Here is a 15964-nt window from a genome sequence, read left to right on the forward strand (position 1 = left end):
CTGGCAAACTGAGGAATGTATTATCTGCTCCTTTTTTTCATTTAAAGAGTTCAGAAGCATTGGGAGTACTCAAACTTACCAGATGGAGAAGGTAAGTTCCCTACGGGAAGGGGCTGTTTGTCTTAGCAAACTCCCAAACTCAATAACTTAGCCAAAGTGAGAAACCCAAACACATCGTCAGCTTCCCATCCTGCTGCACAGCTCTCTTTCTTCTGTACATCTCTGTATGTATCAGCTTCGCTGATGAACCTCTGTCATATCAGAAATCTAGGTAGCCCTGCTTGGCCCCATCGCAGCTTGCTATCCACACTCAGTTGGAAAAGTTGGAACTGTCTGATATTATTTACATCATAAAAAGTAGGGCAACAATAGAAGGGAAAGTTTATGTTAAAGTGAGCAAAGTAGTGTTGATTACTGTTCAGTTTCATCAGGCTTGGTGCATACATCTAAGGAGCACCACAGAGAACAGCCCTTGGGGGGCTCATTGTGTGCTAGGCAAGACACAGCACACTGCGGGGGGGTAGGCTGCAAGTGCTGTGGAAGGGCTGCCTGAGCCACATAGAGCATGGCTGTGGGCTGCTCTCCAACACAGCCCAGTGAGATTTTCAGATACCTTCAGCTGGCCTGTATTCACATGTCCTCAAATTGATCTCCCCACAAGACATACACTCTACAACACACCCTTACTGCTTAGCTTACTATTGTTAGCGGTGTTGACCCGCTCCCTGAGTTGTCCATTTCTTCCTCTGCCAATTGTCAGGCAGAAGGGTGTTCTGCCAACATCTACTGTGTCACAGCATGGTGCTATTCCTCCTCCTCACCCCACTGCTCTTCTATATACATCTCCATACAAGAACACTTCAGCTTCACTCCCACATCCTTGCCCCTGCAGTGGAAGTGACAGGATGACGTGGTAGTGTCAATGGGCTGGCCAAGAGCTGCACAGGGGAGCGAGAAAAACAGATCATCAGGTGCAGAGTGCTGTGGATCAGGGAAAAAAAGGAGACTAAGAGGGGCAAGCAAGAGGCAAAAATATGGAAAAAGAAAAGAAGGAACTTTTAGTGTCATAAGCTCCTTAAAAAAAAGAAGTGTTAGCTCAGAATTTGTCCCCAGCCTAAAGCATGGGAAGACAGTACAGATGCTGCAAGACTAATACGTGGATCTAGAGCAGCACTGATGATGTTCAACTACTTATTAAGCCTTGACTCAACAAAGAGACTTTTTTGCAAACATATACTTATGTGTGTGATAGAAAAACACTATGAAGATCTGCAAAATCATTACAGTTCTGGACAAAAAAAAAAAAAAAAAGAAAAAAGAGATAGATATAAGGATAGTAAGGGTTTGCTTTCACCTAAGGGGAACACTATCAGTAATTTGCAGCCATTTATTATGTATTTTGAGTTTACTGAGTTTATCAAAGCATATGAAATGTTTTCTTGGAAGATTTCCGTATCTGACAAAAATATTTATTAAGTAATTATAACTTAGCATTCTTTATTTCTGATTTAAATACAGAGGAGTCTCTTGCACTGGTGCTGACCAGCCCTACAGGAGGAGGGGGATTGTGTTTGTAGTATTATATATTCTTTATACTGTTAGATTTGTGAGGGCCATATTCTGTTCTTGCTCTGTATCTGCTTATTCTTTGTGCTTACTCACAAAGAATGCATATGGAAGCAATATTTGGCAAACAGCCCATGCGGCACAATACAATATGACAGAACTCAGTTCACAAGATAAACATAAAATACATAAACAGAAGCTCAAGTCCATGTTTAGATGAACTCAGTACATGTAAAGGTCACTGTAATTTTTCCAGTTTTCATTTTTATTCTGAGTTTTATGTTGGAATACATTACAGACTAAAGGGGATTTTGTGCTCAAGCATAACCTTCTTTAAGGGATTTCACAAAGTAGAAGGTTTATCTTCTGTCTGAAAGAGACTATTTGACCTTTTAATAAACATTTTCAATAAAAATAATGGAATACTAGAAATTGCCTTTTCACTCTTGTATATACTCTGAAGAACAAACTCTAGTTTAAATTACTGGTGGTTAAAGAAAAAGCAAGAATAAAAACATGATTAATCACTTGAGTTTCCAAGAAACTTTGACAAAGTCAGTCACATTTTTTAAGTCATAAGTATGTGACTGTAATTTTTCATATAGAATCTGCTTGAAAACCTCAGCTACTATAATGTTTGACCTGATTATGCAACTTTGTAAGATTTTAAGTGTACAGAATACAGAGAAGCTGCAAACATTACAGATTTTGCTTTACAGAAGTAAAGACTGTAACTTGTTCAAATTCCAAATAATGGGGTAAGGGAAGTAGAAAAGAACCCTGCTGCTTAATTCCCTTTACATGTTTTGTTCCTAATATGCATCAGGAGACTCACTGTTTTCAAGGAATTATATGGATGGTTAAAAATCAGGATTTATGGGCAATTAAGATATTGAAATCTTAAGGCAAGTGAAGTATCAGCTCTAAAACACATCCGTTCATATTTATGTCAACATTCCTGGTTTTGATCCTGCTTCATTTAAAAAAAAAACCAACTAAATTGTTGGTTTCAAGGGTTTCAAGTTTCAAAGACAGGTTTCAAAAGAATTTTTGCTTTTCCAAACCACAAACTGAAGCTCCACTTCTTCAAGTCAAGTCATATATCCATCTTCAATGCACCTATTTACTTTCATTTACACTGACAGGAATTCCACATAGGCAACCAAGAGGAAAAAGTTCCTGATATGGGGGAGGGAAGCTTTTTTTTTAATCTTTGCTCCAGACTCCACAACAACACAGAGGTAAACGGGGCCTGAAGGCAATGCAAAGCTTACTTCCCTATTTACCTCCTAAGCCTTCTTGCAGCCTGCCTTAAGAAAAGCCATATGACAGAAAAGCTCATAGAATGGCTAGGTTTTTCTTAAAATAAGACTTCCCAGTTCATTAAGTCTAATCATCAACCCAGCACCACCACCATATTCACTACTAAAACATGTCTTCAGCATTTCCAGGAATGGTGAGTACAACCACTTTCCTGGAAAGCTTGTTCCAATGCTTGACAACTTGACAATTCTTCTTTCAGTGAAGAAATTTTTCATAATGTCTAATACAATACTTCCCTAGTGTATTTTCCCTGAGGCCAATTTTGCTTGTTCTAACACCTCTTACTTGGGAGAAAAAACTGAACCCCCTCATCTGTATTGTCCTTTCAGGTACTTGTAGACTGATAAGGTCCTCCCTGAGCCTCCTTTTCTCCAGGCTAAACACCCCCAACTTCCTCAGCCACTCCTCACAGGACTTGTGCTCCAGTCCCTTCAATATCTCCAATATCTTCAACAGCCCTTCTCTGGACTCACTCTAACACCAGAATTACATTCCTGTAGTGAAGAGCCCAAAACGGAACACAGGATTTGAGATGTGGCCTCACCAGTGCCCAGGACAGGGGGACAACCCCTGCCCTGCTCCTGCTGGCCACACTATTGCTGAGCCAGGCCAGGATGCCATTGGCCTTCTTGGCCACCTGGGCACAGCCTGGCTCATGTTCAGCTGCTGCCACCAGCACCCCCAGGTCCTTTCCAGCCACTCTGCCCCAGCCTGTGGCACTGCCTGGGGTTGTTGTGACCCAAGGGCAGGAGCCAGCACTGGGTCTTGTTGAACCTCCCACCATTGGCCTCAGCCCATGATCCAGCCTGTCCAGATCCCTCTGCAGAGCCTTTCTGCCGATCTGGACTACCACCCAGCTTGGCATCACTGCAAATTTATTGAGGCTGCACTCGACCCCTTTGTCCAGGTCATCAACAAAGATGCTAAACAGGGCTGATGTAAGTATTGAGCTCTTCATAAAACAATCCTTAAAGAAAAAGATCTTTGGGATCACAGCTGCTAGCATCCACATTTCCCTTTCAGAGCTTTGCATCTCAGTGCATCTCAGTTCACATTGTGAAAGGATCAAAGCAAAGTACCTGAAAAGACTGAGAAATTAGCTGGTGCCTGCAGGGAGGAAAATACATAAAAAGTATCCTTAGAATTTTTATCTTAAATAAGTCTTTAGAAGGAAAAATGTAATGTAGCAATTAAAAAAAATTGTTTCTGTTATCATTGCTACTGCTATGTTTTTTCACCCATGTTCCTCATAAAATGGAGCAGAACGAACTCAGATCTTTGGCATAAATTTTTCTTCCACAAATTTTATGTGAATCTGAAATTGTGGATCTGAGAGGGTAAAAGGAAAAATTAAGCTGTACCCTTACTCTCCTCCTTAAGCATAGAACACTTGAATAAGGTCATCAGTGCAGGATTTTGTTTTTTTTAGTGAGTGTGTGGTATTTTTATCTTTTGTGGGAAGGATGGAATCTTGACGTGGTATTTAGATGTGCTGTGGCACGTCTGCACAAGCTCTGGAACAAACAACTGGCAACTTGTTGCCTCTAAAGGTCTGTAGTTAAAACCACACTGAATGGGTTATCATTATAACCTGGTCAAAACTGGTAACATACGATCAGAGCTCGTTTTTAAAGCCAAATGGGTGATGGCTGCTCTTCACAGTTGATTGAGAGCCACAATTTTATTTTTTTTTTTTGCTCCTATGAAAAGTCAGAACTCTGTGTGCAGTGTCAGGGCTGGAGGGTGAGGGTTCAGCCAGGCAGTACCAAAAGCCTTTCAAGAGGACTACGGCTGCGTCATTTTCCCAGAGGATCACAGGTACTGGCCACCTGTGTCCCTTCCCAAGATGCTGACCCCCACCTGGATACAACCTGTAAAAAACCATGTTCCCGGTAGGGTGTTGGCCTCTTCTCCCAGGCAAGTAGTGACAGGACAAGAGGACAGGACAATTGTTCTCAATTTAAGAAGGACATTGAGTTCTCAATTCAAGGACACTGGAGCCCTGGAGCAAATCCAGAGGAAGGCAATGGAACTGTGAAAGGCTCTGGAGCACAAGTCCTGTGGGGAAGGGCTAAAAGAGATGAGTTCTTTTAGCTTGGTGAAAAGGAGTCACCTCAGGAGAGACCTTACCTGAAAGGAGGCTGTATAGCCAGGCAGGGATTACCCATTTGGAAGGGACGTGGGTAGTATGAAGACATGGTCTTAAGCTGTGCCAGGGGAACTTTGGGCTGGGCATTTGGAAGAATCTCCTCACTCAAAGTGTGATTAGACACTGGGATGGGCTGCCCAGGGAGGTGGTGGAGTCACCATCCCTAGAGATGGTCACGGAAAGTCCGCATGTGCCACTTGGTGCCATGGTCTGGCTGACATGGTGCTCGGCTACAAGCTGGTCGCGATGATCTCAGAGCCCTTATCCGACCCAGTTCATTCGGTGACTCCACGACTTCCCGAGCGCTGGCGGCGGTTCCCGGGAGCAGGAGGCCCTGCGGCCCCGTTCCTCCCGGCGCCGCTCCCAGCCCGCCTCCCTCCGCCGAGCCCCGCGCGCGGGCGCGCGGGCGCCGCCATGCGGGGGAAGCAGCGCCGCGCGGCCCGGCCGGCGCGGTGGACAAGATGGCGGCTCCCATGGAGCTGAGCTGCTGGGGAGGAGACTGGGGGCTGCCGTCCCTGCACCCGGAGTCTCTCACCGTCATGGTAACGGGCGGCGACCACCGCCCGGCCCCGAGGGAGGGAGCGGCGGCGCCCCGGGGCTTGCCTGCCGCGCGCACGGACGTCCGCGGGGCACCTTCTTGCCTCAGGAGAGGCCGGGGGTGGGAGGCGGGATGTTGGGCCCGCGGCGTGGACCTGTCTCGTTCCCTACGGGAGACGCTGGCAACGCTGCCGCCCTTCCCGGGGACGCCGAGTCCTTCCTGGCGGCGCTGCCGCCCTTCCCGGGGGCTGCGGGGCCTCTGCCCAGCATTCCCTGGAGCCGCATTAGGGCAGTGAAGCCCAGCGGAAACCCGTTGCGCACCTGCTGGTTGTTGGTCCACAGTGCACGAAGGTGCTTAACACAACTTCAAAAGCTCTGTCCTACGCTTTTCTTACACATTGTGACAGGTTTTCTCCCCTGTTCTCCAAATCTTTATTGCAGGCTTACGCCAAATTTTCTGGTGCTCCCCTGACAGTGAATACCATAAATAACTCCTGGAGAGCTCCGAAAGGTACCATCTTTGCAGCCTTTATTACTCTAATCACAGCTATGTTCTAAATGTAGGTTCCAGTTTTTCTGTATTTCCCGCGTTTGCATGGGGTTTGTGTTCATGAGTGCAGTCTGCCCCAGCTGAATGACTTCATAGGATCATGTGTGATGAATTTGTGAGAATGAAATAATGGAAGTCATAAACAAAAGTCCTGCTCCAGAGGACAGTTTATTAAAATGTGTATGGGTGAGGCAACAGACAGTTAACAAAGCAGTAATGCTGAGTATATAACTTTCAGGGAGACAGTCTGAATTGATGGTATAGTGAAAGTAAATTTGTAAGCTTTTTGCACTTTGCATATTTATAAAGGCAGTAACTGGGCATGTGCCTGGAAGAGCTCTTTAGTTACCTGTAGCTTAATGGGTTGGTACAGTTGGAAATGGAATGTGAGCCTCAGCAAGTACAGCTTACACTTGTTGGGTTGTTTGTTATTGTGCTGATTTAGAGGGTTTGACTGAGAAAAGGTGAAGGTAAGCTTTCAGAGAGGACTTCTTTGGTTTGGATGCTTCTATTCATTGCTTATTTGTTTGCTCAGCAGTTACTGTCTTAGTGTATTTGAGAGAGGTAAAATCACTGCAGGGTTAAAGTCTTCTGTCGCTCATACTTAACCACATTATCTGTTCAGGCAGTACTGTATTCATGCAGAAGTTGAGCCTTTGGTTCTTGTTTTCAAGCGTTTTCTGTTAGGGGAAAATACCAAGAACTATATGGGTGGACTTGCTAGAAATTTGGTCACTGTCATTGTAAGGAAAATACATAAAATCAATTTAAAAAGCAGTTTATATAATAAGTGTTAGTGGTAATTGATATTTTAATATTATTTAGTACTGTCCTGTTGGGCTCATTCTGGCAATTCTGTTGTGGATGTGCTGTGGTAGCCCCCAGTTCAGAAACTTTGCATTCCACAGCCTTTGATCCTGCAATCTTATGACTAAGGGCTCTCCAGTCACCTTCTGGCAGAGGGAAAGTATGTAGTTCTTTGAGTAATTCATGGTTAGGCAGTGGTAGCTTGGGCATTGTTTGTAGCAAGGCTAGAGAGAAAAGATGGTTAATATGGATGTTGAGGGGAAAGACAGAGGAAAAATTAAAAAGAGGCTCAAAGGTAGATGAGTTGAGAGGGCAGTTGGACTGAGATGGAATTTTTGTCCTAAGATGAATATCTGAAATTCAGACAAGTGGCCTAGTTTTCAAGGTATTGGATACATAGCAAAAATCACTGGCCTCAGTCTCATTTGATGTTTCTCTTTTTTATGTTTATTATTAGTAAAGACCACAGTAGATTAAGAGATTAACCTTGGTGATCTGTGTAACATTTTATGTTTCTCATGCTGTGTAAAATTTTATGTTTATGTTTACATGTTAGGAAAATCAGAGCATGCTATTGAGAAAAGATAAGTACATGCAGTGACTGATTGCTTTCCAGTTAGAGCTCTTCCATATAAATTGTTGACTGTATTTATTTATGCCTTCTAGGAGATCTGCCACTTCTGGTATCAGAAGATACTGTTATTTCTCAGCCAGCAAAAATACTGAACTTCTTAAGAAAACAGGTAGGTCTCTTTCAAAAAGATTTGTTTTATTTGACTTGCATGTCTCCTTTGTACGCTGATTGAGGCTTCCAAAAACCAGAGTTTAGTTCAGACCCAATAGTTTTTTGTTTCTCATACATGCATAAGAATTACAAAATGGTAGATAAGAAATTGATCCTTAAAAGTTTGATCATTAGTTGTGTGAAAGATTTAGAAATAAGCATAAAAAAAATAATTGAAACTGACAACAAATTATCCCTAATTGAGCAGTTTTTTACTGATTACCCTGCTTGTAATTATAATACTTTTAATGCCATTATGACTTTGCAGACCTAGGATATCATAGTTTATGATAACAGTTTAAATGGGTGTGGTGGGTTTTAGCACTAGCTAAAATCACCACAACATTTCCCAGTGCTCTTTTTTTGAAAAATAATACATACAGCATTGTTTTTAAATCTATGTATTTTTCTGATAGCTTGTAATGTAAAAATGTCTGCATGCATTTCTTGGTGCACACCAGGTTATTGCCTCTTGCTTGCCTTTTTTAGGACTCTTAATGTTTGGTATACAAGGAATAAAGCTGTACAATTTCTTCTTTTTACAAAATATAAAGATATCTAATAAACCATGACATTATTTTTTAATTCCTGAGATGGTCCTCTAGCCCACTATTCTGCTTCTACATTAGAAATGCAGTTCCTGTGTGGTCAGAAGATCTGATGAGTGCCATGTTAGTGAAACTTGAAGCTTCATGGGGAGAAAAACAGAATCTGAAAACTGCATTTGAGTTGGAATTTTAGACAGTTGTTTTAAAATTCTGAAGTTTCATATTAATTTGGATTGAATTTGAACTTCATATTCATGTGATTAACAAAGGGGCAACTCTTTATGTTAAAGTGTAACAATTGTATGCTTGCTTTTCAGATGTTCAGGTGTCAGCACTGGCCCTTAGTTTATACATTAATGAAGCAAGTTTACTCACTCCTCCCTCCAAAATTTTTCAATCCTTATAATGTATTTTAGAAGAATCCAGTGTTAGTATTAAAAGTTCAGTGAGTAATTGCATTAATTTAGCTGTATATGTGTTCCCTTACATTGTTACCATTCAATTTCTTAACTTTTAGAATGTTCATTAAAAGCAAAATATGGGGATACATGCTTTTTTTTTTTATACTTACACCTGCTGAAGTGTCAGATTCTTCTTGAAAAATAACAGTGGAGACTTATCAGAGGCACATCCCTGGGTATTGAAAAATTGCCTCTGTATCACTGGACATTTGCTTGGAAGCAAATAGGAAAGAGACACACGAATTATTTTGGAAATAGGAGGACCCAAAGCTCTAGGAATTGGAAAATGGAAAAGAAAGATGGAACAAGGTTTGGTAGAGTTGCCCTGCAGAAGGAAAATTCTAGTGAGTGCATGCTTGCTCTTCAATAAAACGTTTATATTACTGCCTTGATCGGTGTTAAGTTTGAAGTAACTTTCCATTAATAATGTTTTTTGAAAGTTCTGCTTGAGTCTATTTTTTTTTAATTTGTAGAGATACAATGCTGATTATGATTTGTCTGCAAAACAAGGAGCTGATACACTGGCATATATTGCACTACTTGAAGAGAAACTGCTTCCTGCTCTGGTAAATATTAATAAATACTTTGTAGTGGTCAGAATATTTGGAATTGAATGCTGTAAGAGGTGCCCAATGTGAGAGACATTAAAGTCTCTCAGCCAGAGCCCTGGCTGGAACATAGTTGTTTTGTTAGTCTGGTTTTTGGAAATACTGCCTAGCAGCTTTTGAAAAGGAAGTAAGTTTGTGTTTGTGGAGTGTCAGGTAGTAATAGTAGATTAATGAAAGACATTTTAAAAGGACACTTACTTAGTTGTGGTTTTTTGTTCTGTTGGTCTTTGGGAAACAGTATCCTGAAAACATCTTATTGTGGCCATTTTTTATTTCATTTGATTTCCTGAAAAATCTTTGATTAAGATGTGTCTGATGTGAGACATAAAACTGAAAGCCTTTTGAACTGTTAAAACTTTAAATAAATTAAAATGCCCACCACTAGCTTAATTTTTCATTTCTTAATAAAACACAGCCATTTGCCCTCACTATTTCAGTGTAATTACATTAGAGCAATAAGACCCACAGACAGAGTCTCTTGAATGATTTTGGCTTCAGTTGTACAGGGAAAATACTCTGACCAGATGGTATCATAAGCTAGCTATTTCAGGTGACCCTGGTTTCAAATTCATAATTTCATAATATCTTGTATTTTAAGATTTATATAAAGCTTCAAAAAAAAATTCCAGAAAGTTCAAACTTGTTGCTGTATATCTGCAACGTTTTTTTCGTAATATATTTTTAGTATACAGGGTGTGTGTGTGTGTGTACCTGTACATACATAGTACATACATAATTTTATGCATATAGATTTCTCTAATCAATGCTTTTTTTCTTTATTTGGAAGGTAACTATTGCCTTACTCATGTACTCCTACACTGAGGATTAGTATATTCCTCTACAGAGACTGGTAGCCTTAGATTACAGTAATTCCTGGTTCTTCTGCTTTTCTGTGAGAGGTCTTGCATATCAAGTGTCACGAGATGTCTACTCATGTCATTCAAATTTCAGTTACATTTTTCCTCATGTTGATACAGCTGCACACTTTCTGGATTGAGGCTGAAAATTACTGCAGTGTGACAAAGCCATGGTTTGCCTCAAGGATTGCCTTTCCAATGAGTTTGTATGTGCCTGGAAAGATGTCCAGGGAAGCGCTGAACAGGATCTTGCTGACCAAGGGAGGTCCTCCACTCTACAGTCTCAGTGAAGTGGAAGCACAGGTATGTATTGTGCAGTAAGGAATTCATAAGTTGGTTCTTCAGAGACAAGAACTGAAACAGTCTAGCACACTGTCAAACAATGAATGGTGCTGTGCACACCAGACTGGCTACACCTAGGGCTCTTAGACAGTCTTGTGTCTCATCAGATATACAGGGATGCCAAGGAGTGTCTAAATCTCCTGTCAAAGAGATTGGGAACATCTCAGTTTTTCTTTGGAGATACGTGAGTATGATTTTTATCTTAAATTATTTTGGTAAATGACTAATAAAAAAGGTACCGTTACATGAACACTTGAACTTTGTTTTTTTCTTTTTAACCTACCAGAATGTTAAAAGAGCTTCCCAGTAGTTGTCTCACACTCTGCTTTTCAGATAAATCTGAATGAGCAAACAGGGCACAAAAGAGATCATCAGACTGAGTCAATGTGGCGTCTCTCTTATCCTGCTTTTTTCCACAGAGAGGGAAATGCTGTCCACAGCTGCTAAGAAAATGTGAGGTGCACTGGAGAATACTTTTCTAGCCACTGAATGTCACCTCCTGGCTTTGTATGTAGAAAAAAGTGCTTTAGGCTGAGGTGCTGCTATTGTCCTCATGGGAGAAGGGCATAGATCCAGGAGCACATATTCCTGTGGTATGTGTGCAGAGCAAAAAGCAGATAGGGCCAACAGCACAGAGCTAGCAGTTCCTGAAAAGCATGATCTCTTCTTTAGCTGTTGAAATTGGACCACTCCACGGGGGAGGATCCTGGTCCCTGGTCCCCAGCATGACTTCCGTGGTGCCAGAAAGGTGTTTTAGAGTGCCTTGCTTATCAATGTATGGGATAACATGACTGTGTTACAATGCTGGCATTACTGCTTCAGCTTGCCAGCATGGCTATAGTTAAGAGATACTGAAAGTAGTAGATATTTGGTACAAAGCATTTACCAGGTTGATAGGCAAAGGTGGAATGACAGAAGGGCTGACTATATTCCGTCCTGACTATATTCTGAGTTGTATTTGACAAAATAAAAGTAAAAGTCTTATCTCAAGTCACTTCAGTGTTTGCTTGTGTTGCGCTTTTTAGGCCTACCACCTTGGATGCCTTTGTGTTTGGTTTCCTTGCACCAATTTATAAGGTGTGCTTCCCAAGGGTACAGTTGCAGGAGCATTTGAAGCAGCTTCCCAATCTGTGTCGATTTTGTGATGATATTTTAACTTGTTACTTCAGGTTAACTGTCTCAGGTAAGTTGTTTTTTTTTTCTCCTTTTTGTCATCTGTACTTCTGTTGGGATTAGTACTTCAGGATTCCATTTGTGAACCAAGGCAGCTTAGATTTCATGTAGTTTATGTGAGACTTTCTGTGGGGAAGAAGACACTTCTAAAGTTGGGCAGAACGGACTCAAAAACAAGTGTTAATACTCAATTTTACATTCTGTCAAGCACTGGCAAAACCTTACGGCTCACACTTAGTACTCCTGATTTTCTCACGTGGAATGGCTTTTACACTTAAATTCTTCTTTGCATAAAAATACTGCATGAACTCTCTCTCCAATATGAGTTTATTTTTAAAGAATTTAAAAGCTTCTGTAAATACCTTTTCACTCTTCATCTTTCTACCTTCACTCTCCAGGCCATTCTCCAGCTGGACAGGATACAGCAGATGCTAATCTGCAGAAACTCACACAGCTTGTAAATAAGGAATCCAACTTGATTGAAAAGGTTACTTTTGCTTCAGTATCTTTAATTTTAGTGTTTTGTTGTGGTTACTTGTTCAGATATCCTTGCATGGCAATTGCAACTGTACAGTGGACTTTATTTTAATTACTTCTTTTCTACTGAGTTATGTTGTGTAGAGAGGCGGGAAGAATATTACATCATTTGGAAGGTGGAATTAATGAAGCCTTGCAGTAAAAAAGTATTTTTAATACAACCAAAAGATCATTGTCTTGCAGGTGTGCACAGCAACACACAGAGGAGTGGTATCTTTACACAAGCTTACATTCAGCGAAGAAGGAGGCAAATGTATTGGTCAAAACTCAGAAAATTTTCTGCAAATTAAGACTGATCATCAGCTTTCCTTGCTCTCAGTTGCATGCTGTAGTAACTAACCAGCAGTCACTCTTCTCCTGCTTGTTCTACATCTAGCTGTTTTTCCTTATGTTCTTTGTTTCTAAGGCTGTCACTCAGCACCTATCAAAAAGCTTTACAGCTTAACTGAAAAATACTTGGGAAGAATTAACCTTTTCATGCAGAGAGAACACTATAACTGAAAGGGTAGAAGCAATTTCTTCCTGAAAAAGATCAGTGTGTGAAATAGATCATTAACTATGATCAGGTTCTGTAGCATTAGGTAGTGATACTCTTTCTGACATTGAAGTGTGGCTGTGGAACTTTTAAGCAATGGGTTACATAGACGTTTTCTAAGGCATGATTGAGGAAAAACTGATCCTGCCTGGAAGAAATGGAATAGACTAGGCAGCCTTTGCAGGTCTCCCCTGTGCTTTTATTCTGTACCAACTAAACTTTTTCAGATCACTTCACACATAGGGCATTAGAGTGATTTCCTATGAAAATGTGAATTGTTTATATTCAGAGATTAATTTTAACCTGTCTTTGAAAAGGTCTTATTACAAGTGCTTTATTACATATTTTTTGAAACACATACAAATTCACTGATCATCTCCAGAACATTTCTGATTTCAAAAGATTTATTCTTGCATGGTGCTGAATATACGGAAGTATCCATTGATGTTAGCAGTTTGACTCCTGATCTGCCTTCTGACAGCATGTGGTCATTGTACAATATTTGACCTCTTGGAACTGGTGTTGCCTCCTTCAGTAAACTTGACCAAACGACTTGAGCAGATGCACATCCAGGTGCGCTGGGTTTGATGCACCATATGTAAGGCAATGATGAACAGCTCTAACACAGGCACATATTTGGGAGTGGAAAGAAACCAAAGCACCAGTTGCTGATGGTCCTGACAGTAAACATACGCCAACCCAGTATTAACGGTGGCAGCCCTGACAAGTAAGACTAATCATAGAATCTGTATTCTGCTGTTGCCAGATCCGGCTCTCATTGTTTCTCTGCAGATGGATGACAACCTTCGTAAGAGTCCTCAGCATCCCCCTCGTAAGCTCACAACGCTCAAGCTTGCTTCAGGTGGAGAAGAAACTAGTCCAATGAGTCGTTTATCACCTTGACATCTCTTGCTGCCCATATACATGTGTTTTGTAACTCAGCTGAGTGCCACAGTAAATTTTTTTCACATGAATGTTTTGCAAGGGAAGAATCTGCTAATGGGTACAAGTAGAGAAGAAATAGAGCTTTACAATCTTCTATCTACCTGTTCTTTTAAGAAATTGTATAGATCAGGCTGGCCACACACTACGCTGAAGCTAAGCTAAGCTAAATAAAGCTTGTTACTGCAGATGTTAACATGATTTTGTACAGCATACTTTTGCCTTTAGCCTAGCAGAAATGTTTACCTAAAGTTAAAAATCTGCTTATGGAATGTTCACTGTTACTTTATTTTGTGGGGTTTGATTTTACTGTAATCATGTTACTGTATGTGAGTGGATATACTCTTTGTCTGAGAAGGACAAAGTCCAGTTGCAAAGTCTGAAAAGACAAAATGTCATTCATGGCAGCTGAGAAATGAAACAAATGACAGGTAAATATTTTTGTTGTGCTTTAATGAACTTGGGATTTGTGTTTTGTGGTGGTTTGTATCTTTGAAAATTTGTCATGTTGTACTTTGAAGGGGATTATTGATAAGCATGTGCGCTATGGGGATTAAAATGATGCACAATGCTAACATTTCACAGTACCTCGTATTAGTCCTTTGTGAAACAGGCTTAACCTGTGCACAGAGTAATACCACATGCTGCAGAACTGTTAAGTCAAAATCACAGAAACCTTGTAGTGGATGGAGACATTTGATTAATTGCTATCAGGACGAGACTTGACTAGCAAACATACTGCATCTATGGATTGAAAGGGACTGGTTAGGGCTTTATAAGAAACCTGATGTAAGCTTTTAAATGTGTCACAAATGCCTCTTAATTAATTTAGTCTTATTTTTTAGTAAGCACTGCAGTTCATTCAAAATTTTTGTTACATGATGGTCTATCTAGTTCTGAGCTGTTTTCTCTTGGCAAACTGTGGTATATTGCAGGACTTATTTTTTCTGTTCAGTTATGTTTTGTCTTTAACAGAAGCCATGCCAGTTCTAGAGACCCAAGCAATTCTGTTACAAGAGAGATGCTGTAAATTTTTACTGGCAAAGTACTGGCAGATGCTTCATGAGTAGGTGTAAAGAGAATTAGACAAGGAGATTGGCCAAAATGGCAGTGCTTGGGATACAGAATTCTGATAGCTGTGTGTGGGATAACTGTTCTGGGGGGTTTTTTTGTTGTTTTTCTGGCCAAATTGAAATAGTCTTTCAGCTTCCCTTTGGCTACTAGTCATGTTTGAGATACACAGATAAATTCCTTCCTATTTGTACAGAGAAGATGGTAGATTGTATACATGTTGTACCTTTGGAATTGATATGTAAGGAATGTAATATCTTTAACATTTCTTAATTGAAATGTTGGGTTTCTAATGAGCACTTTAAAATACTTCATGCTCTTACTAGAGTATTTGTTGCAGTGATTTGAAATTGATTTAGCTCATATTCATGATAACTGTATAAACTGACAGTCCATTACATGCAAAAGTAATTTAAATGTTTAAAATTCGTACTGCCTGTACCTTGACAGGATTTACGTGAGATCAAGTCACATAGCTTTCAGAGCTTTTACAAACACGGCTATGGAGAATATGCCTTAGTTTGTAGCTTTTGTGAATATATACACTCAACCTATAAAATCTCTTTGTAAAAAAATGTTGTTATTCCAAGATTAAAATTCTGAATTTTTAGTGGAATTTGGGTAGAGTTTATTTTTTGTGGTATATTCCTTGAGTTTTGAGTGTTTTTCTTTTTTCCTTGTAGAAAAGTTTATCTTGTCCATTAAAAAGTAAACCAAACCCCTGCTGACTGGTAGGACAAGAAATTGAAGCAAATTAGCATATCCATGAGATCAGATTTTAAATTTTTATCACACCTCTTTAGTACCATGCCTTTCTTTCAACACAACTGCTTTTGGTAAAGGGGGAATGAGAAGGCACACGTTTGCTGATCTTACAAAATGTGAGCTTTGGGCTGTGTGATTGGGTAAATCTGAAATTTTGAGAAACCAGTACTCAAGGAACTTCTTCACCTGATGGCAGAGGATAACAGGGCTGGAGATCACAGCAAACATTGCCTGAAGTCACGCAGGCAACCAGTGAGGTTGCACAGCCATACACTCCCTTATTTTGCTTTCTATCCAAGGTGAATTCAAACCCAGACCTCTTAATGTGGGCAGTGTCATCTGTGGCCTGGTAACTTGTGCTTGCCTGTTAGTTTACTTGTATATTTTGTGTGCCTGAGTTCTGAAGCTG

At 40.4% G+C, this 15964-nt stretch overlaps 2 protein-coding genes across 7 annotated transcripts in view; one reads left to right on the top strand and one right to left on the bottom strand.

The window, feature by feature from the left end:
• The window catches only part of THBS4 (thrombospondin 4), a 47309-nt gene extending 41928 nt beyond the window's left edge, over positions 1 to 5381 (bottom strand). The window contains exon 1 of one of the 2 annotated variants that reach the window (XM_015652691.3): positions 5020 to 5377. In XM_015652691.3, coding sequence (XP_015508177.1) covers positions 5020 to 5125 — 106 coding nt within the window. In that variant the 5' untranslated portion in view covers positions 5126 to 5377. Of the gene's footprint in view, positions 1 to 5019 lie in introns of both variants that reach the window. The other variant, XM_033520556.1, reaches the window with a different exon arrangement.
• An 89-nt stretch (positions 5382 to 5470) lies between these two features.
• MTX3 (metaxin 3) lies at positions 5471 to 15406 on the top strand. 5 transcript variants are annotated; one of them, XM_015615472.2, is made up of 9 exons: positions 5471 to 5580; positions 6017 to 6086; positions 7599 to 7675; positions 9199 to 9291; positions 10311 to 10493; positions 10640 to 10716; positions 11558 to 11715; positions 12104 to 12192; positions 13544 to 15406. In XM_015615472.2, the coding sequence occupies exons 1-9, from the start codon at positions 5500 to 5502 to the stop codon at positions 13661 to 13663; spliced, it is 948 nt and encodes a 315-aa protein (XP_015470958.1). In that variant the 5' UTR covers positions 5471 to 5499; the 3' UTR covers positions 13664 to 15406. The 5 variants fall into 5 exon arrangements, with proteins under 5 accessions (XP_015470958.1, XP_015470957.1, XP_015470960.1 ...); XM_015615471.2 differs by having other exon boundaries at positions 12426 to 13637; XM_015615473.1 differs by having other exon boundaries at positions 5482 to 5580; positions 13570 to 15406.
• The last annotated feature ends 558 nt before the right edge of the window (positions 15407 to 15964 follow it).

This window comes from Parus major, chromosome Z (assembly GCF_001522545.3).
Source record: "Parus major isolate Abel chromosome Z, Parus_major1.1, whole genome shotgun sequence".
Taxonomy (NCBI): domain Eukaryota; kingdom Metazoa; phylum Chordata; class Aves; order Passeriformes; family Paridae; genus Parus; species Parus major.